General features: G+C 36.5%; 1 protein-coding gene across 2 annotated transcripts in view; it reads right to left on the reverse strand.

Annotated features, from left to right (window-relative positions):
* The window catches only part of CDH13 (cadherin 13), a 509,204-nt gene that overhangs the window by 141,616 nt on the left and 341,543 nt on the right, over positions 1 to 26,045 (reverse strand). For both annotated transcript variants that reach the window (XM_005234781.3, XM_027782937.2), the window contains exon 7: positions 13,039 to 13,217. In XM_005234781.3, the coding sequence (XP_005234838.1) occupies positions 13,039 to 13,217 (179 nt within the window). The remainder of the gene's footprint in view (positions 1 to 13,038; positions 13,218 to 26,045) is intronic.

The following is a 26,045-nucleotide window of genomic DNA, read 5'->3' on the forward strand; positions in this document are numbered from 1 at the left end:
TGTCATCTGAAAGTGCTACCTTTAAAACTGGAGGGATGACAGTGTACAGAGCCCAGTGATTATTTTCTCTTTAAGGCAGGAATGTGATGCCTTAACGGTATAATTAGGCTCTGGTGAGAAGTCAAGAGTTCAGCCAAACCCCCGATACTTCTAATTCCCCTGTTCAACTGCACAACTGCCTTGGACCTGCGGCAAAGTCTGCCGCAAAAAATCAAGAAAGCCTAAATCACACCTGTATTACCATCAGCATAAATTGTACTGTCTTTCTCTTGTATCCTCAAATATTCAATCACATTAGTAGAAATCTCTAGACTTCCAGATATTAGTGGTACGCTTTTGACAAATTCCTCTGAAAAACTCTCTCATTTCAGCTCTTACCATTTATCACCCATGCTTCAATTAAAAGGCAGAAATCCTGTGGGGAAACTGATCTCCCTTCAGTTTGTCTCCACGGTAAGTTTTGTGTTTTATCAAGGATACATTAAAGAAAGTACACAGAAAAAAAAATCAGAAATTTCTAAGATAACAGAAATGAGGGTAATGAAAGATAACGCAGCCAACAGGATTTCTGTGACCTCTCATGGGTGAGATAGCATTGCATGAAAACACGTCTCAGAGTAACAGTTTTCCTTAAGTCACGCTTTCTGCCAAAGATTTTCATGCACACAGTGTCAATGCTAAGGTAAATGTCAAAGTAGCAACTGCTTCAGTCTTGTAATTTTTTAATAAATCCACATATTCTTTTTATTACTAAGCAGACCTTTTTCCTCTCTAAATTGTGACTTCCACTGAATTGTTACCTGGATAGCTATTTAGAGCTGCATTTGCCTATCTTCTGGTGCTTCACTGTCCAGTGACAGCTGAACGGAGTGTTCAAAAAATCATTGTGCCAAACCAGAAATAATTCAGAAGTGAGATATTAGGCCAAACACCTATATTTGGTCAATTGCAAGCTGCGCCACTGTTTCAGCATAGAAAGCCATCATCTGTGATGGCCATAGCATGACTATCATTGTCCTTTGTGATATTTAGATTAAGATATTAATAGGAGAAACTCCTATTGTAGGAGGCCTGAAGCTGAAAATTAAAGTATATTGGAAGAAAATTTAATTAGGATCTTTTAGTTCATCAGAGGGACTGTAGAATGAATGTGAATGAACTTACACGGCTATAGAGACTTGTATCTCCCATAAGAATATGGCTCCATAACTTACTTTCAAGATTTTTAAAGGAAATTCAGCTGTAAAAAATTGTGATAAACCTAAATTGAACCAAAGCAGCATATCTAATTTTTACAGTCTAGTTACTGCTAATATCAAATATTCATTTCTCCCAACAAGTGGGTAACTATAGCAACAAACACAACATGGCTGTATGCAAAGGTACTGAGGAACATAAGAAAACCGGTGAAAATCTTTATGTTTATCTCAGGTTTTTAAATTTTTTAACCTTCTTGAGAATTACCAGTACAGCTGTCAAGTATTTAAAATATTTGAAAATGATTAATTTAGTAAAATATTACAGACACTGAAAAACTTCTGTACACACACAATGGAAAGAATCCCATTCCTCTCTGAAAACTGCAATCTAAAATAATTTCCAATTAAAATACTTTGACAAGAAGAAGAAAATTAATTTAAATTTTAGCTCTAGGACGAAAGGAGAAGGAGCAACGTCAAGTTTCATTTTCTTCAGCCTGTCACTTCAATTCTCTTCTGAGGAGGACTTATTTTCAGATGATATAATTACAATCCTGAAATGGCAGTTTTAAATATACATGACAGATGTTTATTAAATTGAAATACATTTGGAATAAAATTTACTTCCTTTCTGCTTCACTGCAGAAGCAAAGGCCAGATTCTAGGGCCTCTTTTCTGTTGCAGTCCTTTCAAGCTGAAATATTGTCATGATTGTCAGTGAATTATCCGCCGTTTCAAAGAGCGCAGCTCTGCTCCCCCATCAGCACTACCATGCATTACACCTGTAGCACGCATGCTGCCTGGGCCATCTGAGTGTGCCTGCAAACTTTATGCAAGGCAACATCCTACTATAAATACTATACAGAAAAATTCAGGTGGCAAGGATATTCAATTCTTATGTTGAACATAACACCTCACCTAGGGCAGGTTGTGGTCCAGTATTCTAAAAATCATTAAACGAGCAGTATCAAGCAACATAGTCTGAAAACATCATATGTTGTACGTCAAAAAAGTAAAGTCAACATTCATAAATACTGCTCCATGGGACCATCAACCTATGAGGCAGAATTCATATTTTAGATGGAGGTATCTATTTGAAGATGGTAGTATAATATGGCACAAACTTAAAAGTGTTCGCAAATCACTTTTCTGAGTGAGCAATGTCTTCCCTAAAGCGTGATTTATACATGATCTTAAAGAAGTCAGCTTATACTTGTTCTGCAGGGAGAATGATGCTTTATGGATTTCCTCTCAAGGAAATTGAGTTTGCCTTAAAAAAAAAATAAAATGTCTATGACACAAGACAGATCAAATTAAAGATGTCACAAGCAAACTGTAAAAAGTAATCAGCAAAACTGAATTATATGCATAAACGGCAGCATTTTGATCACTGACAGATAATTCAGTGATCTTCCAGCAAGGAAAAGTCAATCATTTAGGGAACTTTCACAGCCGTATCAAAAACTATATAAAGAAAAGGCTAGCCCTTCTGTGCTAAGTGGAACTGCTTTAATTCTACAGTAATCAGCCACGTGATTGAACAACTTCATTTCTGCTTTACATTTTGAGCTTCTGAAATGTTTATATATGGATGTGAAGTCCAACATTTACAACTAAAAACAGACTCAAAGGCTGTCACTACTCTCTCTGGGATGTTCCAGCTATATTTCAATTATGATTTAAAATTTCACACATTGCTTAATGTATAAAAATGAAAGACAAGTATACAAAAAGTTACAGGAATGCATCACAAGTGAAATTACTAGCGAATTCTCCAAAAGAGAAGCAGAGGAGAATTTGATTAGCATGAATCTTTTTATTTATATGTGCTTAATTCAATGATTTAGCCATCTCCAGGTCCCTTCAAAGGGATGTTTGTTCAGGATATTTCTGTGTATTTACCTGTATTTATCTGTTCCAAGAACTAAAATGCATAATTCAATCAAACATACCAACATCATTCACATTCTGCCTTCTCAGATTACCTTTTAATTGATTTACTGAGTATATAAAACAGGAAACAAAAAAAATAACATTATTAATGTAGACTAAGAGTTTGTGTTTGGTTTTTTTTAACCTTGAATTGAGTTTTATATAACACAGTAGTCCAGACTGAGGACTATGGGTTGTTGACACAATGCTTTGCAGAAGCCAAAAGAATACAATTACACTGAGAGTAAAAACTGAACATCCACTCCCCAATTTTAATTCACATGATTGTGGTTAGATACTTCAGCACAAATGATAGGTACAATTGGGCAGAGAAAGAATTTTCTCATTGATAGTATTAAGATAAAATCTCCTACAAACCAGCATATTTTAAATAATATTTGCTACATATACCCTAAAAATAGAAAGTTAAAAAAAAAAAAGAAAGATAAAAGAAAGTGAAAATAAAATGAGAAAGATGAACCTGTTATGTGACTGGCATTTGGGGAACCAAAAGTAATGCCTATTGATACTAGATGAATTATCCCACAGTAACGGCACTGGGAAATCTGAATTATGCTATCGAAACACTAAAAATAACCATATAAGTATTTGGCATTATCTTTTATATGTTTTTTAAAAAAGGTGTTAAGGAATCTTGATGCAAACCACAATTGTAGAGCTATATTCTTTTTTCCTTTCTGGTAATAAACATAAATCTAAGGATGTTCTTTATTTTCTCTTGGGAAGATGACCAGTGTGCAATCCTGATTTTTGGAGCTGGGTAATTCTCTCCCTTGCCAAGGTGTTAACACAGCATACGGATGCACGTATGTTTGGTGAACTTCTAGAGTTAGGTGTTTGTTAATATCATGAGTATGTAAGTATATATTTGGTACTGCTTTTGATACTGCTGCAGTTAATCATTCAGTTTCCAAAGCTTTATTGTATGTTGAGAAAGGAAAGAAAAGTGATTGACTTTCATATTAAAGCATACAAAACTTTCTCTTCTGAAGCATTTCTAGGGTAACTCTCTTAGAGTCCCAAGTACTCTGAGCTGCAACTCTGACATAGCTAAGCAATTATTCCTATAGTGTTTTTTAAGTAATTCCATTTACTTTTTGGTACTAACTCTACTTGAGTCATGCTACTTCCAGATGTTTTTCTTTTTACTCTCATGCACTAAGCATTCTGAAAGTATTGATATTTGACAGAAAAAAAGCAAACTTTTAAGACAGAAGTAGTAAGGATGTATCGCAGTTAATGCTTGAAAAAGACTTTTTTCTATAACAATGAGAGTTCATCTTATCCAGACAGCAAAACCAGTTTAGAAACTAGGGATATTTGCAAGAAAGAGAGGATCTATTGGGATTAATCAACCAAAACTTACTTCTACCTCTTGTAGCCATATTCCTTGGCCCTATGGCAGGATTGAAAAACATAGTCAGTGAGACTCTTTCAGATTTTTCTCACCTTTTGACCCTTCCAATCCTCTCTACTGAACTGAAACTATTGCCCCAGGCATCCACAAAATGCATGGTATGTCTCCAGTCTGGAATTTCTAAGTTTTACTATCTTCCATTTTAGGTGCAATCTAGTGACCGTTAGGCCATTTGTACCAGCAGAATGTGTGTCAACATTTAGTAATTAACCAGCTGTCTCTGCAAAATCTACCACTTCAAGTTTTCTTGTATACTTCTTTCCCTCTTACGTACTTATTTGTCACAGTGGGATTTTAGCATCTAAACATCCATAGAGCTAATATTCCTTTCAATTTCTTTAAGTAAAGAAAGTCTAGCAAAAAAAGATAACATTTCAGTTAACAGCCTCGATTCAAAGTATATGGGCAGCTGATATGCTTTGTGTCACTCTTATAGTGTCTTGAAGATGATATTTTTTAAATCTCTCCAGTAGTGTCAGAGAAACATGTGATGTTTAGATGAGCGACACGTCTAGAGGATCTGCAAACTATCTGCCACGGGAGCCAGTACACCAAAACTCCTAACCCAAAATGTGAAAGGGAGAAAATAAATATTTCTCAGTGCAGCTTACAGAGAACTGAAAGTTTGAAAAATCATATTCACATGTTTTTGTGGAAAATACGGAGCTTTTTCAGAAAGTAAGCTATTATGACAGTATATATATTTTACAATTATGCTTGGAGTCATCAACAGCTGAGAATCACTTGTTTTTCATACTGCGATGGATAACGTACTAGAGGAATTAAGAGCTTATAGCCGATCTAAGGAATAAACCCAGGATCCTCATGAAGAGCTGGAAATGCTCTTTTTTTCTTCCCTCAGTATCAGAGGGAAATGCCGAGAGAGTAGAAAAAGATTCCTTTGAGAGATGGCTTGGGATTTCATGTGGTTTGTCTACACAGAGGAGGGAAACGTGTCCTTGCCGAAGCTTGCCTGTTAAGTGGGTTTTATTTATCTCACTTGCAATCTACAGTTTAAAAATCTTAAGTAATATAAACTGGGATGACAGCTATATATATTGGATGAAATTGTAAATGAGCACCTACACACGGATTTTGGCCAGCAGATCTGGCAGGATGATAATGTGGAGCCTACAATGGCTAGCTGTCAACAAACCGGAGTTTAGGACTGCAAAGGAAAACCTGCCTGTGGCCTCAAGCATCCACACACAGAGGAGCTAAAGCAAGACTGTGAAGGGAGCTCCAAGGGTCGCTAGGGTTTTGCAGCTAGTCAAGCTCCGTTCAGAGTAGGAAAGGTACATGCAAGACACAAAGTATAAGCAGTAGCTTATGCAGAGATTCTTTCATTTACAAAGAAAGCAAATGTGTGTGTTCACCCAATGGTTTTATTTTTCCCAGAGGTAGGCTTCTTACACGTTGTGCTTAGTGTTTTGAAAAAAAGCCATTCAGTGATTTCTCTGCCTTGTGATCTTGATACTATATTCACTGCCCAAAAGAATAACATTGTGCTGAAATGGCTGTCTGTGAGGTTCTCTATGTGATATGTTCATCCCTCACAGATTTTTATAGAAAAGAAAATCTGGTCCCTGTTATTGTCAGATAAATTTCTTTTTTTAAAAAAAAAACCACCAAAATCTGACTATCAAAATGTGTGTTGAATTAAATGAAAGTAGAAGCAGATAACAACAATGTAATGAAAGATTTGCAGAAATTCTGCCACTAAAGCTTTATGCAGATTGGATTATTATTATTTTTTTTTTTATGAACAATTGTTCTAACGTTCTGGCAATGGGAATCTTTACTATTCCTAACCTGAATGATACTACTCATATATTGACATATTTTTTTAAAATTTTATTTACCTCTCTTGCACAGCCTCTTTCGAGATTTAAGAATATGTCAGAGAGCTTTCTTATCAAAAACGTAATAGGAATCAAACTATGAATTACTGGTACATCTAGTAAAATAGATGTATTTTCTCACTGTGGACATTTAATCCCAAGTGCTAGAAAGTTCATTAGAAATTTAACTTTAAATAAGAGTTTACACCTCACTAATGAGCATTTTCCATTTCTGTCCATTTGTTCATAAGCTAGCATTATAATTGGAAGCTTTTTCCTCCCCTTTTTCTATTTTCTAATATTTGAGACACAATGGACTATGTAATAATCTCTAAAAAGTGATTGAAGACCCACCACTTTTTCTCTGACCAAAGACCCACTGCTCTTCACGTTTACAGGCATCAGAACCACAGTATAAGAAATGCATTAATCAAGGGAAAAGGATGAATGCCTTGTTTATCTTGTATTTTAAGCAGAAATGTGAGATATTGCTATATCTGTCACTATAAAACCCTAAACCATAGAAATTGGGGTCCAGCTATGGAATTTACTATATTGCAAAACAAGTTAAAGGTGTGCAAGTGGGAATTCTGTCAGAGAAGACAAGACGAAATGATACAACTATTCCAACTCAGAACTGATATGCTCCAAGGTATAAGTTTTCTCACAATCACTGTAAATATGAATATTTTAGAGGTTAATATGGAGATCAAATGTGGAATGCATTTGCTGAAAAGATTAATATCTTTTCATTAAAAATGAGAGTGCACTGTTGGTTCAGCATTTGCATTTAGATCGAGTAAGTAATAAGTATATTGACTGCTTAAGACACCTATCTCCAAAATGGAAGATATGGGTAAAGAGGGTAGTGTCCATACGCAGAAGTGGCCAAGCTTTTCCTATTTCCTACTGCTACCCCTTCAGAGACCTTAAGCCCTATCAACAAGAACACTGTGATTTACTTATCACAGCAGAACTGGTTGCATAGTGTAAAGAACATTTATGCAAACATCCATTCCTTCATGAGAGCAGCCTATTGCTGAATATGTACCGGTGGGCTGCTGTTGACTTGAAAAATTGCTAACGGCTGTACGGTCATCCATCAGTGTATGGACAGGAATGGATATTTGCAACGCTGCTTTTTGTTGCAATTGCTGTTTAAAGCTTAGAGACATCCGGTTAAGCGGGAGACTCAGCCAGCTATTACATTATTACATGTAGTCCACATAAACATGAGCAGGATCAGCTAATATAACTCCAGGTTTCACACCATTTATGGCTTAAGACTTTCAGCTCCATGTTTCCAAGTAATAAAGAGAGGGAAATTTATATAAGACTCAAGTAATGGCAGATTGATGCACCAAGATTGGTTCTAATGGTTACAGAACATAGCACTTGCCTGCTGAAATGGTGGCATGGCTTGCAAAGGCACACCAACTATCAGTCTTGCTGGAAAACATACATTTCACATAACTGAATCAAGGCCAGGGTTTCTCAGAATCACAGAATACTTGAATTGGTTTTCTTAAGGTGTTTAAAATCATATGGGACAGCATATAGCAGATATCTCAAACTACTTGTTAACCTTAATTCAAATTAAGCACAGCAATTCCTATCAAACGCAAAAGCATATTACTCCTCAAACTGTGGGAAGCAAAGTAAATATTTCACTTGAGCAACTGTGGCGGCAGCTTTCTTAGTACTTTAGTCATATAAAATATATAAAAATCACACAGCTACTTTCCCACCGAGCAGAAGGGTCTGCAAAACAGGCAAAACAGCACTGTGGGTAAGCAGAAAAAATGACTACTGATCCATAAAGGGAATTTACGAGTTGGTCCTACAAGGGAACAAGAACAAGTGTTTTCTCCTCCTATACACGTGGGGAGTTTTATTTTTCTTTTACTGTAGGGAGGTGCCACTTGGAAATGGACTGTCCATCCCTGAAACACAAAATTCAGGACATTTTCTCAAGGTTTCTTTCATCTTTTTTTCTTCTTCTCCCCCCTCACCCTGTTGTGCTCTATTTTGGGTCACTTAAGCCATAGACTTTGATGGAGGGCATCCTTCTCCTTTGAATTTATAAATCAAAATATATTCTCCGGTGGGTATCTGGAGGAATAATTTGCCCCCTAACACTCTTCAATCTTTATGGCTGACACATTCAAGGATGCTTAACTCCCACAAGGGGAAAAAAAAAACAAAAACAAAAACCCAGCACATTAATCTTCAAAAATACGTCCTTACCTGCCTTCTGAAAATGAAAATGGATGTTCTTTTAGAAATTATCTCTGAGTTTTGCTTTAAACCCTGAGGATAATGCACTTTTCAGAAACAATTTTGAATCTGAGAATTTTATAAATAAAAATACACTGGCATATAAGTACAAATCCTGCATGGTACTAAGTATTTCCTTGAAGGCATGAGGCACTCGGCTTCCCTCAGCAGATGTCAATAGAAATCAAAAGCACTCAGCAGCTTGCTGGATGTAATCCATGGGATTCCTACATACACTTTTTCTGCATACTGGAGAGAATGACTTTTTTACTTGATGCTTTTATAGATGATACTACACTATGGAAATAGCTCCAAAGCACACAGAGTCACCCATCTGTGCAACATCACTACCCCACCCCCACCCCCACCCCACCCCCATTCAACTACTACCAAGGTTAAAAAAATAAAATAGCTAGGTTGGGGATGTGAATGCAGACATGCAACTCAAAGAAAAGACCTAAAATGACCTTTCTGATTCTAGATAGTGCAAGAAACAAAACAACCCTGAAGAGGGAGTGTTGCCTTTTACATCACGTATTACTTCTGGTGCTTTATGCACAGAAGACCTTTGGAATAGCCTTTGAAGGAGAGGACACCTAACACACCAGGGAGCATTCCCGTCTCCATACTATCAGTTTAGCAAGAGACCTGGTAAATGCTATTCACAGAAAAAAATGTTTTGAAGGCCTGTAGGAATTTAACAAAATTATCTTGATTTTGAGCTGATCCTGTAGAGCTAAAAACAAACAGATGAACAATTGAGGTTCACCAGAAACAAGTTAATTCTTTCCTTTTCCCTTTCTTTTAAATTTTCCTTGATTTTAAAAGTGTCTACTTAGAATTTACTTTTAACTCTAAAGTATTACCATAAAAAATATTTTTATTTTCATCTCCTAAAAATTTTTAACCTAGATGTTTACTCATGCATGTGAACATTCTCCCACATATATTTACTTGGATATAAAAACTGAGCTCTCCAGATGGTCTTTTTTTTGTTTTTTTTAACTTTAGGGTAAATACCTGTATTTTCATTCTTTGCACTGAAATAAGAATTTCTGAGGCTATGCCTTAGCAACTCTTCTGAACATGCTGAAGCATGGAAAAATAGCATGGACTATACAATATGGGTTTAATCTGCCAGATACTTTGTATCTCCAAATCTCAGTATCTCCCATTGGGCAGTACCCTCGGCTCCCTCTGATGCACAAACATGAAATAAATTATACTTAAGACTTAAAAAGGACCCAAATCAAAATATAAGCTCAAACAATTTATACTCTTTTAAATATTTTAAATGAAATGGAAAGTTTCCGAAAAGCATCAAGATCCGAGCAATAGTAAAACTTACTAAAAGAGATGGAAAATATGAGTAATTTTAATCAGTGTTTTAACATGCTTTAGAAGAGTTTATATCACCCTCTGGTGCATACGATTGATGAGACATAGTTTTCTCTTTTCTCTGTGTCCACGCTAGAGAAATTTTTACTTTAGTTCAGCTTCTTAATTGGTGTCTAGGACTAATGCAGTTTTAATCAGCACACTTACAAGGAACAACCACGAAAAACCACTTTTGACTCTACTCACTTTTAAGATTCAAATAGAAAATAAACAGAGTTAGCAGAAGACAGAAAAATCACAGGCAGTTGACCCAGTTTAGAGTTTAAGTAAAATCTAGGAGAAGCCGCAGGTCTGGATTGGCAGCCGTGGATAATCAGATTCACCCAGACCAGTTTCTGGAGCTGTGGAATTCCCCAGCAGAAATGCATCTCCCCTGCCGCCCCTGTACGGTGTGCACCTTCAGCAGCTGCACCCACTTACTTGCAAATACTGCTGACTCAAATCCCAGTCATAAAAAGGATCAGCTGAGTTGCTCAATATTTATTCTCTTTTCCAAGCAATGGAAAACATTATGAAAAATCTTGCTGCTCCTGACGCATGTCTGCTATAACACACTCTCCAATGAGACACCAACAAAAGAAGGGTAAGACCTGAGGAGGTAAAAGCATCCGCCCTTTTCACAGATACTGTTTCATGCGGTCTTTGCCCAACCATCACTTTTTTTGTCCTCTGATGTCACACATGTATTAGCAAGGCTTTCAGGGGAAAGATCACTTCTTTGTCCCGTGTTTCTACAACGCACCTCCATAGGAGATAGTGATAATAGCCAAAATGTTTAAGACCTAAAAAGGCTCACCAGGAAAATAAAACAATAACATCCTTATATCAGCTGATACCCTACAGAGGAGTGCCAAATAGTACACTCCCCCTGCCCACCACCTTTCCAGCATCCTGATAATCACTTCTTCAAGCCTGGTGATATGCAGACACCATATTCCCCAAGCAGTAGCCAGAGAGCCATTTCCTCCTCAGCTGTTACTCCCATCTCTCTCCACCCGAGGCAGACAGTTCTTTTACCATAGTTCAATTTCACGAGCTACACAGAAATCCATGTTATTTATATAGTATCAGGATTATGTTGGTACCCAGAATTGTTCATAATAGGACCATTAGGCTGCTCATCCCTAAAAGCCAATACTACAGTTAAAAACAGAAGTTATACATCTTTGACCATGAATGGCTAACTCCACAGATCTAAAAAAGGAGGCATGACTACCAGTTTCTACACAAGATGTACATAAGCAGGAGGGGGGAGAAGAGGCTGAACCCACGAAGATGACAGAGAACACTTCTTATGAAGAAATGGAAAACATGCTTTTTCCTACACCTTTCACCTGACAAGAAAATATTAGGCTGGACTTTTATCTGCAGGTAATGATTGGATTTAGTGTTAAAATTTTACATAGCCCTATATTTTGGCTTATAAAACATACAGCATTTTTAGCAACAACAAGAATTTGCAGTTTCAACGAGACTACAGCTTGCCATGTCACCTTTAAAGCAAAGGTATTGAATCTACTATTACTAAAAATCATGAGGAATTCAGATCTTGCTTTCAGGATATACTATCCAGCTGTAATACCAGTTCGATTGAGGCCAGGGTTCTTGTATGGAGACAGCATCATTATTTCATGAATCACCAGTGACCTTTGGGAGATACTAGGAAAAGCAGGCATGTTCATTCCCTTCCATTGATTTTCTAATTTTGAGTAAATTGGTTTAATCTGGGGAACAGTTATCTGCTAGGAATAAAAATACCTTAACTGACCTTAAAAAAACAGTATAAAGCTTTTGAACCAAAACAATGAATTTAGAAGGGAAACTTGAGGTAAAAAGGCAGCGATTATGTAAGTCTTGGGCACGATTCTGTGGCCAGCCACACAAGTGTGAAAGGACTGGAATCTCTCTAAACTTGACAGACAGATCCTACATGCCCGGACCTTACTTTTACTGCACTGTCTGTCTGGAATATGTGTCTGGTTTACCCGTTAAACACCTGCTGTTGGAAAAGCCTGCAGGAAAATTACTGACCTAACATGGGAAGTGGTATGGGTATCATTTTCATCTGGTTAAAATGAGAAATAGCGTGCTGAATATTGACAGTCCTCAATCTAACCAGCTTAGAAGATAAGTTCAGTAAATTAGCATGTACCTGAAACAGCCTGCAAGAAAAGAACTCAGTCGTCTCCACAAACCTAAGAGTACACAGGGCTACATAATTGGTAGGAAAATGGTGATTTATAGATTGACTAACTGCTCAGGGTCAACACTGTATTGGTGCCCAGATCTCATTTATTCTGATAACTAAACCTTTGTCTTAACCGATTGGCTCTGCTTTATAATCTTCTGGATGTGAAATGATCATACCTAAGCTTTCTTTGCTATCAATTTACACTCTTATAATGTTAATGACCTATAATAAACATAGATTTTGGCACTATGGTAATTCACCTTAAAGCCACATGCAGACTACCTTTACTATTCCTTTTTTGCGTTTTCATTTTTGCCTAGGGGGTACAAATTCGATTAGTCTATTAAGTCCACTCAATAAAAAGAAAATTCTAGAAAAGGATTTAAGGCACCAAACTGTAACAATCACGTAGCAAGCTATATATACAATTAGGTTTGTGGTTTGGGTTTTTTTACTTCCAAAGAGTCATTTGGTAACCCTAAATTTAATTCCACTTATTCCTAAGATCTTTGCTCTTGCCAGTCCAAAACACTAAACATCTTGTCCAGAAATTATGAACTACAAAATTTATAAATATTGATCAGAGAATATAACTTCTTAAGCACAAGTAAGAAATAAACAAAACTCTTGAAAAGACTCCTCAAAGTTGAACATCTGAACCCCCATTGCTGCAATATTCTGAACCTCTTTTCAAGCCACAGAAGAAGATTATAGACATAAACGTTAAAATATCAGACTAGCAACAGGAAAACATTCACTTACCTCACGATCCAACAGTACAGGTGACACCACTGTAACAATATCTCCCTTTTCTGGGTCAATGTAGAACATATTTGGAGATGGTTTGGTAGGTGTCTGTTTGAGGATGTGATACCGCAGAAGAGCGTTGTCTGTGCTAGAGTCATCAGCATCGAATGCAGTCATACGCATCACAGTCGTACCTGAGAGAGAGGTAGACACACAGCAGGATGCAGTTAGCAACAACGTGTAAAATTATATTGCCTTCAAGTGTGAGAACCAGGTGGGCACAATATATAATTATCTCATCAAGACCACTAAGTAGTTTCACCTGATACTTATTTTGTGCTTTTAATTTTACTTGCTACTGAGCCAGCAACAAAAGACCAGTGTTTCTGGTTTGCAGCAGACCTATAACTCTGTAAGTTCCCCACGTTTGTATGCCATCAGACTAATTACATTTCACTAAGTGAACTACAGGTGTATCTTTTTCACTTTAAATTCTACGGTACATTTATGATGAAGATGACCATGCTGAAGGAAAAGTCTATCTTCACTTTAGTCTTGCACAGTTTCAGAATTGGTTGGACATTATAATTTCTGTCAGTAAGGAATTTTGTAATTATTAAAGCCTACATTATTATAATTGCAATTTGTACAAGTTTATGGGCTTACTGTATCAGTGTCAATAAAACAAAAAAACCCCAACCAAACACGCCTCTATTGCCATGCTGTCCTTCAAGTGATGAAGACTGCTTTTAACATTAAAATCCTAAAGCATACAGTTCTGCTACACAGTGCAATATGGTAAACACTTGACTGCACAGATTCCTACAGAATCTGTGTACGGAGGAAAAACGTTACTCTTCTATATCATAATTAATACAGGAGGACTGAGATGCTGCCAATTCTGTACTTAGCTACTGGAACACATACTCCTGCATTGCAGGATCAAGTCTTTTCCTCTCCCTTAGACAGGCTGACATAGCCTACAAAATTCGGTCATAGCGTTCTTTTATTTGCTTTCTACTGCACTTTAAGAATGGGAGAAAAGAAGTATGTAAAGGTGAACAGTAAAGTTCACCTGGGCTGAACCATGAGATATTCACCCCTAGATCATTGTGATTTCTTAATCCATTTGTTTATAGGTATAAATGCAAGCATTATTAAAAAAAAATATTGAAAAGGAATATATCAGCACACCAAAACAAAAGTATTTCTGATAATACTGACCTGAAGAAAGAGTAAAATCCTACCAAATAACAAAATAACCAAGTAACCAAATAACAAATCAATAAACTAATTTCAATGGTGAACCAAAGTTAAGTAACAAATTAATGCAAAAGATATTTGCAAACTTGATACAAATAAGGAATCTAGAAAAGCATCCGTTCTTTTGCCTAAAAATCCCAACTGAAATAATGTATCAAACTCCATCAACTATACAATTTACATTTAAGTAGATTAGCACTGAAACCATATTATCTAACGTGTGAACCACAACGTCAAAGTTAGTTATAATTCTTTATTAGAGATTAATTCTTATGTGGTGGCTAACAACTACTTTACCCTCATAGACTTTCAAATAAAAGTATTATTTTAAAGTATCATGATGAAAAACATTTCAAATTAGACATTCTTGTTGCTTAACATGTCTGTAAGACCTTATAATCTGTTCTCAGTATCTGTATAGACTTTTGTGGCGAAAAAACTACAAGTGATTAAAACCTTCTGGTCAGACAAGGTCTAAGACAGTACATCACAAGTGGCTGCAAAACAAATATATATCATTCAGGTGCAATGCTAAACAGCGAGTCTATATTCTTTGTGAAGGTCTTGAAGCACAGAGCACTTAAAAATCAAAACAAAAAAATAAAATAAAAATGAAATATTGTGATGAAAGTTCAAACAAACCCAGCTTCATTTATAGGCTGACATAACAACTGCCTTGTTCACTGTTAAACAAACACAACTGGGTTGTTTAGATATGTTTCTCCTTTTTTTTTTTTTTTTTTTTTCCCCTGCACTTCCCAGAGTACAAAGTATCGCCTCTTGTTGTAGTGACCTTGAATATAAGCACTCAAAGGTTTTTCTTCATTGCTACTTCAGGCAGAGTTACCCCCTTGAGAAAAATAACAGAGATCTGACAACATGTTGGTTTTATTCACCAATGATTAGAGGTCAGACAGCTCAAAAAGAAGCTTTACCGCTGGATACCATGCGGTGTTTTCCAATATTACAAGATGATTCTAGGCCTGATATTTTTTCCTTTGTTTGAGACTTCCTCTGAAGAAAAAAAGAGCAGCTTTCTGTTTCGAAGAATGAAGATTCACCCACCCTCTTTTCACAAGTACAACACATTGTGCTATTTTTTAGATATTTATCACATTTTGAGAAGTTTATTTATGTTCACATTGGATAACGTGTTTCACAAACATCTCCTAAATCACAAGACTTCAGTGAGATAAAGAAGAATTAAGGCAAATCTTCAAGGGAATACCTGAGTTAAAGTGAAACTGAATGGGTTTCAGCACGCAACTCTTTCCTGAAAAATGCAATTTACTAAGATGCTATACTCAAGTACATTAGATTATATTTTTAATGAATATACAGTTGCTACTATTATTAATCTATTAGATGAGTTGATGCTCAGCAGAGGTTTAGAAACTGATTAAAATATATGCTTAGGTAGAAATCCTATTGCCCCAGACAGTTCTACTGAAATATTTCTGATGCTAAGACTGTGGAAGGCACATGTAGGTTTGAAGATCTAATGTAAATCCCCAAATCTCTAGTACACTGGCATAAAACTGGCTTAATACAATGGCTGAGTCTGATGCTGGTTTGCCAGCTGCAGTTCTTTAACCTTTCAACTCCATGGACATTAACTTGTTCTGTGCAATCATTCCTTTGGTGCATACAGATAAGAAATTCCAGCAACACAGAAGAGCAGAATGTTAACATTTGTTTTGCATAGAAATGATAGCTTCAGGAGGAAAGCTGTACAGAAATAGATCTATTTCTTTCTATGTTGCTTCTGTCAAAAGTTTTGTGATGCTGGTTTCTAGCTACCATCAGAGTCTCATTTACATTTAAGTAAAAGTTATTCTATTCTCACAAGTTAATATAACATGTAAAAATGCACATAAAATGGGGTTGTCTTTAGATGTCATTATGCATTAGTACAGTCCGAGGTTGTACCTGTTTTCTGTTCATGAACACCAATACAGAAACCTACATCTCTCTAACCATCACCTATACGCTCACACCACCGCAGCCAGCGGAGCTGGAATACTGCAGGGAAAGGGAGCCCTTGCACTGATCTGAAGGTTGGTGCTAGGCTTCAGCAGCCGTGCTGACGAGGGTTTGTCCCCCAAACATATCCTTTCCTCTCTTGCACTCACAAGCAAGCTCACAAACTAACCAGAGTTCAATGCTGTCTGTTCATTTCAAAGCACAGTGGTGCCTAATTACATTCTACTTCATTAAAACAAAACAAACAAACCCCACACACGTACAACAAGCTAGAATGGGCTAGTATTTGTGGTTGATGCCTCAAAAATCACAACCACTTTAAATCAGCAGCTAAAATATATTCCAGTGACCTTTTGGAGAAGTCTGATAGCTATATTTCCAGGGAAAAACATTCCTGTCCTAGCTGAGGTGTTCACATAGAGAACACACATGACTCTACATTTGGAACTGGACCACCTAAGAGATAATGTTTATAGAGTTCTTTTTCCTAAAAATATAGTGACACATATTTTCATTTTAAAAGGCTCTACAGCATACATCCAAGTCCAAAAGAGTTTAATTCAAGATGCACACTTCCTCAGTGTTACTCCTTCATCATAAAGTTTTATTCTTCATAAAAGATTCATTTCCCCAGACCCATAAACTGACTACTTCTAATTCAGTGTCATTTTATAAATACTTCCATTCCTGGCATCAATCAAATGCAGCTGGCTTTCAAACCACAAAACAACAGCTTTCTACATTATCATGTTAAACAATATATATTAACTTATCAAGCTAGAGGAAGAAATGTCTGCAAAATCAGCAACTTTACAGTTCTGCCAATGATGCACAGAGACTGATTGAGGCAGTCTCTCTCAGTAAAGGTATAGTTATGCCTTGGTGTATTTCAATATTCATGGTTTGTCACACCTTCTGGGCAGTTTTGTTATTACCATAATCACTCAAAACCTCTACTTGCACCTCCCAGAGCTCCTCATTGATCGGACATATATCCCAGTAGCCAGGTCATTGCTCCAGAGGCTGCAGCTATCAATCTGTTGTTTGCTCATTTGGCCTGGAAGTCAGCTTGGAAATATTGGCAAAAAACTCCCCTTAGGCATTAAGAAGTAAAACACAATGCTTGCACAATTTTGTGGTGATTGGAGCAGATGGTCTCTTGGAAAAAAAGCTTGTTGGCATTTTGTTATTTACCTCTTAATAACCTTTCCATTTCCTTTTTTTTTTTTTTTTTTTCCTTTTAGGTGCATTTTTTTTTTCTGTCAAGATGCCAAAAGAACCCTGGGAACAGTTCAGCTGATGGATGAGATTACTACTAACCACCTATCCTTTCTATTTATTTATTACAGTCAGCTGGTGGGTGTACAAAAAGGACTGGAATGTACTGGAAGGGAGGCCTATTTCCAGCTTAGTGAAATGTGAACAAGTGTCATAAGCCTACAAACTTAAAAGACAAATTTGAATACTAACATTAAAATATTATCCAGTTTAAGGACTGAATAGTTTTAACTTAATGAGTGCTCAAAAGCTTGATATTGGTTTTCTCATGTTATTTTCACTCTTTTTGTGAGTCTCTACTGTATGTTCAGCACATTAAATACTCTACGGAAATGGAAGGATCTACTTGCCTAATTAACTTGGATTGCTGTGTTTTATTTCCACCTTCTTCACAAGTTCAGATATACGTCTGTACACAGATAATAATCAGTTGAACAATGGTATACTTTCAAAAAGTAAAGCTATTTCAACCCAAGGGAGCCAACAAAGAATGAAAAACAGGATGAAAAAGGAAGAAATCAAGGTTACCTATAACTCCAGAACACATCACATTTATCACTACAGAAAAAAAAAAAAAAGATATAAACTTTCAGAAAATGGAGCAAAGGAGAATGCCCTCCTGTTATACTCATCATAACTAATTGCATGTTTGACTGTCATTTTGTACTTTAAAGACAATAAGCCCTAGGGAAGCAAAACAAATGTAATGTCTATAATGTTTCCAATCAAGTGCATTTGAATTGCAACTACAGTTATTAACTTATGTGTGTTATTAAAAACTTGAAGCCGTTGTTCAGTAGAGAAGATACTTAGTAAGAATTAAGTAGCTCAGGCTTTTAGCATATCTTATGTTTGTATAGGGCAGTAATTTTCTACCCTACAGGACATTTTCCATATCGTCTATTTAGATGTCTGGCAAATTCAGGATATGTGCATACTTTTTAAAATAGAGTTTAGACAGCACAGCTGATTAGTGTGCTGGGCATGCCATCTGAGCATGCAGTCAGCACGAGTGGAGAGATGCACTGGTGAACTGTCAGTTGTGGAATGAATAATCAACAAACTTCTGTTGATACACAAAAGAAATTTCAGTAATGTTAAGTAGAGAAGAAGACTGTTAAGAATTGCTGCTATGTGTAAAGACTTAATGCAGTCAGAAAGCATATAAATCGAGTAGGAAATAATGGAACATTCCTAGTTGAACATTATGACAAAACTGTAAAGATGAATGGGCAGGTCAGCCTTTAGCAATACTAGCATTTAACCTTTTTTTCCCCTGAGTAACACAGCCGTTTTGGTAGAATAAGTTATTCACTCCTGGGATTTTTTGAGAATGAGTTACATACAGTAGTGTCCCTAGCCGTACAGTCGGGTAGAGTGTCTCATGCCTGGAAATGATGTTAAGAACTTGCAGGTATCTGTTGCTCAAGGAGAGACATGGATACATGAAATGCCCATAAATGAATTTGTATTAGTTGAAGTTACGTGAAATAAATGCTACTTTGGTATATTGTGCTTTGTCTCTGGTGCTATGAATGCTTCTTTCTTCAGCATAAAATTTTTGGGTGAAAACACTGAAAATTGTCAGCCCCAACAAGGTTTCCCAAATCATGCATATATTATCAGTACATACCAGGTTATGAGATGTTGTGGTAGCATATACTTACGCTCTTCTTTGTGCAGATACAAGAAATTATGAAGCAAATAAAAAGAGCATTATTTATCCTTTCAGAATTCTAAGATCCCCATCACAAATCTTGCATTCTACAAAATATGAAATTTGTGGTCCCTGATTGGGATAACTTACATTTTAGACACCATGCAGTCTTCCCTTACACAAAAAAAAAATAATAAAAAAAAATAATTGCACGTAGTTTTTGCATTTGTCTGATAGACTACAGATAGTATGAGACTACAGACAGCATGAAACAGGCAGTTCCATGAGAAGTAAAATCAATGAAGTCTCATTTCTTTTCCTGTCTTTTACTGTCCAAAGGCTAGTGTCCTGGATGGATAAGATGATGATTTAGAGGGGCTAAAGTCAGTCATTCCCTTAGGAAGACCTTTCATAGGATCTTTTTCTCTTTTATTTTCATGAGAGTTGTATGAATTTAAGGTACCCCTTCAGACAACTTTATCCCTGTGAGAAAATTAGTGGAAATAGAGTAGCAAGTTCAAAAGTTTTGAGGGACTGACTGCCCGACAGACGGGTAGAAACACATGCTAAAAGCTAACTTACTCAGATGGCTTCTTATTTTTATGTGCCAGTTTCTTTTCATCACGTATCTATATTAAAACTCAAAAATAAAAACTATTCCCAAGCAGTCAGTCCATCACAGGAAAGCAATATGCTGTTTTTTTCTGTATGCCAAGTGTACTACTTATTAAGTAAAAAAGTAACAACAGAAACCTTGATATGCAGTGACATAGCTATTAAAGGCTTTTACGTAAGAGGAACAAGGGCTTGTTGGTGGAAATGTGTTCTTTTTCAAAGCACATGTCAAACTCCTCAACTTTTTAAAAAATATTAACTTTTCACCTTTAAAAATTAAAAGGGTTTAATATTTTAACACACAGGGTAGCTGAGACAGAAAGTGTTGTGGTGTGTTCCCGAACCAAGTTTATCCTTTCTTAAATGTGTATCTAAACCTCCAGATAACGGGAACAAGGGAAATAGGAGAGGAGAAGAATAGTGACTGCTCCCCACCAAATTATATCTACTACAATTCCATCTTCCATTAAACAGTTCCCCCAGTATTACTCAACATCATTGTTACCCCTTCAAGAAGCAAGCCTTCCTTGTTCAGACATGGGGAAGTCATCACACTTGTTCACTTACAGCCTCTTCAGATGGACTGGGAATTGCAAATTTAGTGAGAGAGGGCTTTGAACAATAGAGCTGTAGATGAAATGAAGACATCCTTCCTCCAGATATGAACAGGCTGCATATTTAAGCAAACCACCAAAGATTTTTTCTTAACTAGGATTCTGCTTGATTCCTGGATCCATAGTAAAAATGTCGCACTCTCATGTCTGCTTCCCTTTTGACCAGTGAAGTCTATTAAGACATGAATTACTTCTTGGATCATAACCATAAGCTATAAAAAGTCCCACTGTTCTAATATTCTAACTGCCAATTCATAACATAATCTTATATGTCAGATAACATAATTCATAAAGCAATATAACACATTCTCTTGAAGTAAATGGTTTAATGTAAATGATGATATGCATTGAACATCTCACAGCAGGCGAATATGACAGAATGGTGATTTATGTGTGAAGGAATAGCTATTCAACATACAAAAAGTAAGATTCAGTCCTAAGCACACTCAGAAAACAGTCAGGCTAGCACTAGAAGTCAATCAAAAAAATCACAGGAAATAAAGACTAGATGAGACATTACAACATCATTAAAACGAACCCCCTAATAACAATGCAGGACCATTCTGAAAAGATAGAGAACAATACTGGCCTCATTTCTGAAAACCTTAAATGGAGAAATTTCCATAATCCCTATGTAACTTATCACCACGACAAGTGCATTTGGCACACACCTGCCAGAAGCTAGCTCAAATCCTAAGAGGAGGCAGGTCAATGCCTGAAATAGCCAGTTAAACGCTAGACCATCACTGCACCAGTGGAGATGGAGGATGCTGAGCTCTTTCCTCACCTTTCACAAAACCAGAATAAAAAGTCTGAGACTCAACACCTCTTGCCTAGTGACTTGCTCATGCACTCAGCACTTTGATCTGAACTGTTTGACAGCCGAAACACTTTGGCAGAGATGCTTACAACTCACATGACTCACCATGCTGTTTTCCCAGTTCCCATGTAAAATTGGAATAGCCTGCAATCATTCAAATTTGATTTCAGGCGCATGCAAGCTGTTTAAATGCAGATGCAGACTTTATAGTCAAGAACATCCAAGCAGAAAGCTTACTAAAATATATATATTCTGCACTTATATCTGTTTTATAATCCAAATATTTTCTTTTAGCTTTTCTCTACCTTTTATTTAATAGTTTCCCATTCTTCTACTCTTCCCTGTTTATCTGTGTGGTATAATTTTGGCCAGAGCAATGCAAATTCCTAATATACAGCAATTTTTAAATAATACAAATATATAAAGCCTGATGTGAATTTCATATCCAGAAATAGCCATAAGTAATTACCTTTTGAATGTAGCAGAAAGCTTCCCCTGAACCTCAAGACAGAAAATAAACCAGACAAAATCAGATTAATCATTTCACTTTCTCCCAAAAAATAAGTTAATAACCAGTTTCTCCTAGCCTTTAAGCAGGGAGGCATTTTTAATCAAGATAAATGAAGAAAACAAAACACATCTCAGAGGCTTCACTTAAGCTAGTAAAAAAGGATTGTCAATTATTTGCATTCTGAACTTCTGGGAGAGAACGGGCTGTCTTTCAGTTCAAAGCCACTTTCACCTTGTCTCCATCCAGCCTTGTCAAGAAGAGTTAGCAATGTGAAAACGTGCAGGAATGGCAACAAGAGCAAGTACCGACTCTTCTCTTAGCCTTTATATTAAACAAAACATAGCTAAACATTGGGAACCTAGCTCACATTCAGCTATCCATTAAGCCATGAAAGCCTCTGAATTCAAAGACCTAGCAGCATGCACCAGCCCTCGGAGCCAGGTGAGCACCCTAGCTGTATTCCAGACAGCAATGCTTTCTTCAGCATCCATGTCCTCTGGAAAGGAAACTTAGGTGCACTGGTAGAGACAAAGCTGCAGTGTATTTTAATAGGTCCACCAATACGGACTAGTGGAGAACCTGGGCTGTGAGGGCATACCTTAGCTGAGAAAGAATTACGGTAACACTTCAGACTGTTATTCTGTTATTATTTTTTAATGGTGAAATCCCACATCAGTAGTGGTTACAACACAGAGGTGTTTCTCAGTCATATTTTCTTTTTAAGCTAGGACTGCCTGTAAGGCACAAGTGAAACTAGTTTAAAATTCATGGAAAGAGATCAGTGCCAACTGTAGGCTTTAAATCAGTAGTGTATTAAAATCTAGTAACACGTTGAGAATGAAAAGGAAATGAGAATATTTTTCCTTTCATTCGAACAACAAATTATTTCAAAATGAAAAATAAAAGCAATGCAATTATTGACAGTAAGTGTCTGCTTTTGTTTTTGTGGTTTTTTTTAAATATGTGAAAATACAGCCTGTGTGGAATGGGTAATAAGAAACCTTGCATTAGGACTTGTTCAAGAACAACAACAAAACTGAGAGATTTTTCTATGAAGGTGGTGTTTTCACAGATTTCAATAGTCTCTTGATCAGGGCCACGCTTCATAAATGGAAGATCTCATTCTTTAAATTAATTACTTTTGTAAAGAAACTGACTGGCTTAAAAACATCTTATAAGAAAGACAGCAAATATACTTCCCTTTCGCAGTGGGCTTTAATCAAGAATATGTCATTACTTTACAGAAATCACTTTGGACTATTCTTCTCTGTCCAAGTAAGGTACACTGGCATGTTTCATGATTAAACTGTAATAATATTACATTTTAATAAGATCTCTCAGTGCAAGGTCAATCTTCCCTGATTGGAAATACTTTTTGAGACAGTGGGCCAGAATTTCTGTTGATCTAAATCAGCCCAGCACTACTAAAGCAAAGATTTATATTAGGTGAGGCTATGGAATACAGGAATGACCTTGAAGCTCTATATCAGGTATACACAGCATTACACTACCTTTATTCCCTCTTTACCTTCCTAATTTCTCACTTCACTATAAGTGAAATGAAAAGAGAAAAGTAAAAGGACAATCTGTGCCTTTTTGCGCCTCTCCTGTATTAGACCCTTATATAAGTTGCTGGTACAAGAAATAAAAGTACTGATTTTTTTCACCTAGATCTATATGATAATGATAATACACCAACATACACTTCATCAGTAACTGCACCTCAAAAGTCTTTATTCTTTGCCTCTAACCAATATGAACTGGTTGTGCATTAATCTCATGTTAAAAGGTGGGGATATAATTGGAACACCCATCCTTGTTATCCATGCATCTGTCACTGATTCTCATCATCTACGTCAATCCAAAATTAATCCATATAAACCAAGAGTGCTTCAATATTATAAAAGTGGCGCTAATGAAAGAAGAATCAGACCTCATAACGAGGAAGTAGATCTTCCTCCATAGTTTCTAGCTTCATCTGTAGAACCAGAGCACACACTTATTCTAATGTACCATTTCATCTTTGTATTGATCTCATAGTCAAGCCCTAGCCATTTGATCTATTAAACATCTGAAAGTTTTTGTCTGAAGGATAAGTGTTTCCATCTTAATACAGGATCTTTTTAGGTAAGTTTTGGTTTTCTTTCCCCCCTCCCACAGATGAACTACTAGATAAATTATTTGGTTGGTCTTCCAGTGTTTGCTTTGTTGAAGTTATTAAAATTCATCCTGCCCAGACAATACTTCGTAATGAACTTCTTCACTGCTACATCAAATAAATGAATTGGACAACTATCCCCTGTTCTTAATCCAGAGAATTGCATTGCCCATCGCACTTTTCTAGATAAATCAAAGGTGCACTAATCTCTGTTAAAATTAAAAACAGAAGTGGAATATTTGATTGTAAGGTATCCAAGCTAGTATTGAAAAAAATCAGTACAGAAGGATCATAAGGCATGTCTTGGAAAGATATAATTTCCTTTAAAAAGCATTCATTCTTCCCCCATACATTCTTCTGAATGAAGTTCAATAGCTTCCTACAGTAAAAGGGTCCACAGTGAGGTAGGATAAACACCATCAGTTATTCTGGAAACCTACACTTTGAATTGGCCAGCCTTTAAATCAAATCCATAGCAACAGCTCATTCCCCAATAGCATTCTAGAATAACAGACAATGGAAAGTTTTTCAGCCATTTCTCCATCTTGAGACTGAAATATCTGCATATAGAAATCTTTTCAGTGCAACTCAGTATCCTCTTTACGGCTAAATTATATTTGAAAGCCATTGATAGCTGAATTTAATAAATGACTCAGATGCTGAAAGAGTATGGTCTATGATTTTAAAGCAGGTCTTTGAAACTACCTTATAAATCACAGGTTTCAAAAGCTCTATCCATATACGTAACAAGAATACAGTTTGGAGTGTGTGGTATAAGTTTTCAATATGGGCCTTGGATATTATTTTCTGATTTAAGTCATTAATTAAGTCACTAATTTCAGCAAGTTTAGGGTTAGTGTGATTAATTTCACTCAGTTACACCCTTTTCAGGGTCAGAGATATATAGTCTTTAAGTTTCTTAATAGTTACTAGAGAGGGACTGGCAATTTCAGATGCAGTTCATCCCATTATAAGCTAAATATTTTAAGAAAGGTGAGATGAAGAATCTTTAGAAGTGATTAATTCTGGAGGAAACCTCAGAAAAGGTATCAAACTCCCAGGCACTTAAAACAGGTGTTACCACTCCTATTAATTCTGCCCATCACTACACATGTGGAAAAGAGGGTTAGAATGAAATTATTCTCTTGTATTTTTGTTCTAGTATCACACCCCCCCAAAAAAATCCCTTTTTTTTTTTCCCTATTTATGACTACTTATGGCTGAAGGGAAAGCATGCTTGTAGGAAGTGCATTACAGGCATGCCCCAGCCGTGCCGGACAGCTTTACAGTCTGCACTGATGCTTGACCCTTGGAAAGTGGAGGTCTGCAAGGATTAACAGCAGGCCTTGATAGCATTGTTCTTACTCTCTCAGAATTGATGCATCATATTAGGAAAGAGCCTTAAGCAACAAATCAAGTTATTTTAACTTTGTGTATAATTGATTTAGTATTGAAAGGGCTACATTATGTCCCTGCAGAGGAAATATGGGTATGGAAAAGGCTCTGTATGTCATAAAACATCTAAATATTGACTGTGGAACTCCTTAATGTAAAATTAATAATTAAACACAGAACAGCTCATGATATATCACTGTCAGTAATTGGATCCTTAGAGAACACAAGGATTTGCACAGCTTTGTGCAAATACAGTTATTGAGTCACAGGCCTGTTCAAGTACATTTACACATTTGCACATATTCATTTGAAGCCCGAAGAAAACAAGCATCAGTCAGCGCTATATTGTGTCAAAAAGGAAGACCCAGAGACAGATTTTAAATGGTGAAACACTTCTACCTTTCCACCAAGGCCTTTTACACAGCCTTCAACTTGAACACACTTAAAATTCGAGTGGGTCACATGGCTTGCAGTGAACGGATTTCAACCACTAAAACTTCCTAAATCACTGAGCCCTTTTTCCTTAACGTCTCTTTGCCACGTGTTGGCTGGCTGAGGACAAAAGTGGGTTTGTTCCTTCACTCTCCAAACTGACTGGCAGGGATCTAAATAAAGTCCATAAGCTATAAACTATACCTGAAGAGTGCTGATAAGCTCTCTCTCTGCCATGACTTTCATCGCTCCCTGATTTTGAAGCTGAGCTTCCCATCTTCGAGAACTTCATGTGA

This window comes from Falco peregrinus, chromosome 14 (assembly GCF_023634155.1).
Source record: "Falco peregrinus isolate bFalPer1 chromosome 14, bFalPer1.pri, whole genome shotgun sequence".
NCBI lineage: Eukaryota > Metazoa > Chordata > Aves > Falconiformes > Falconidae > Falco > Falco peregrinus.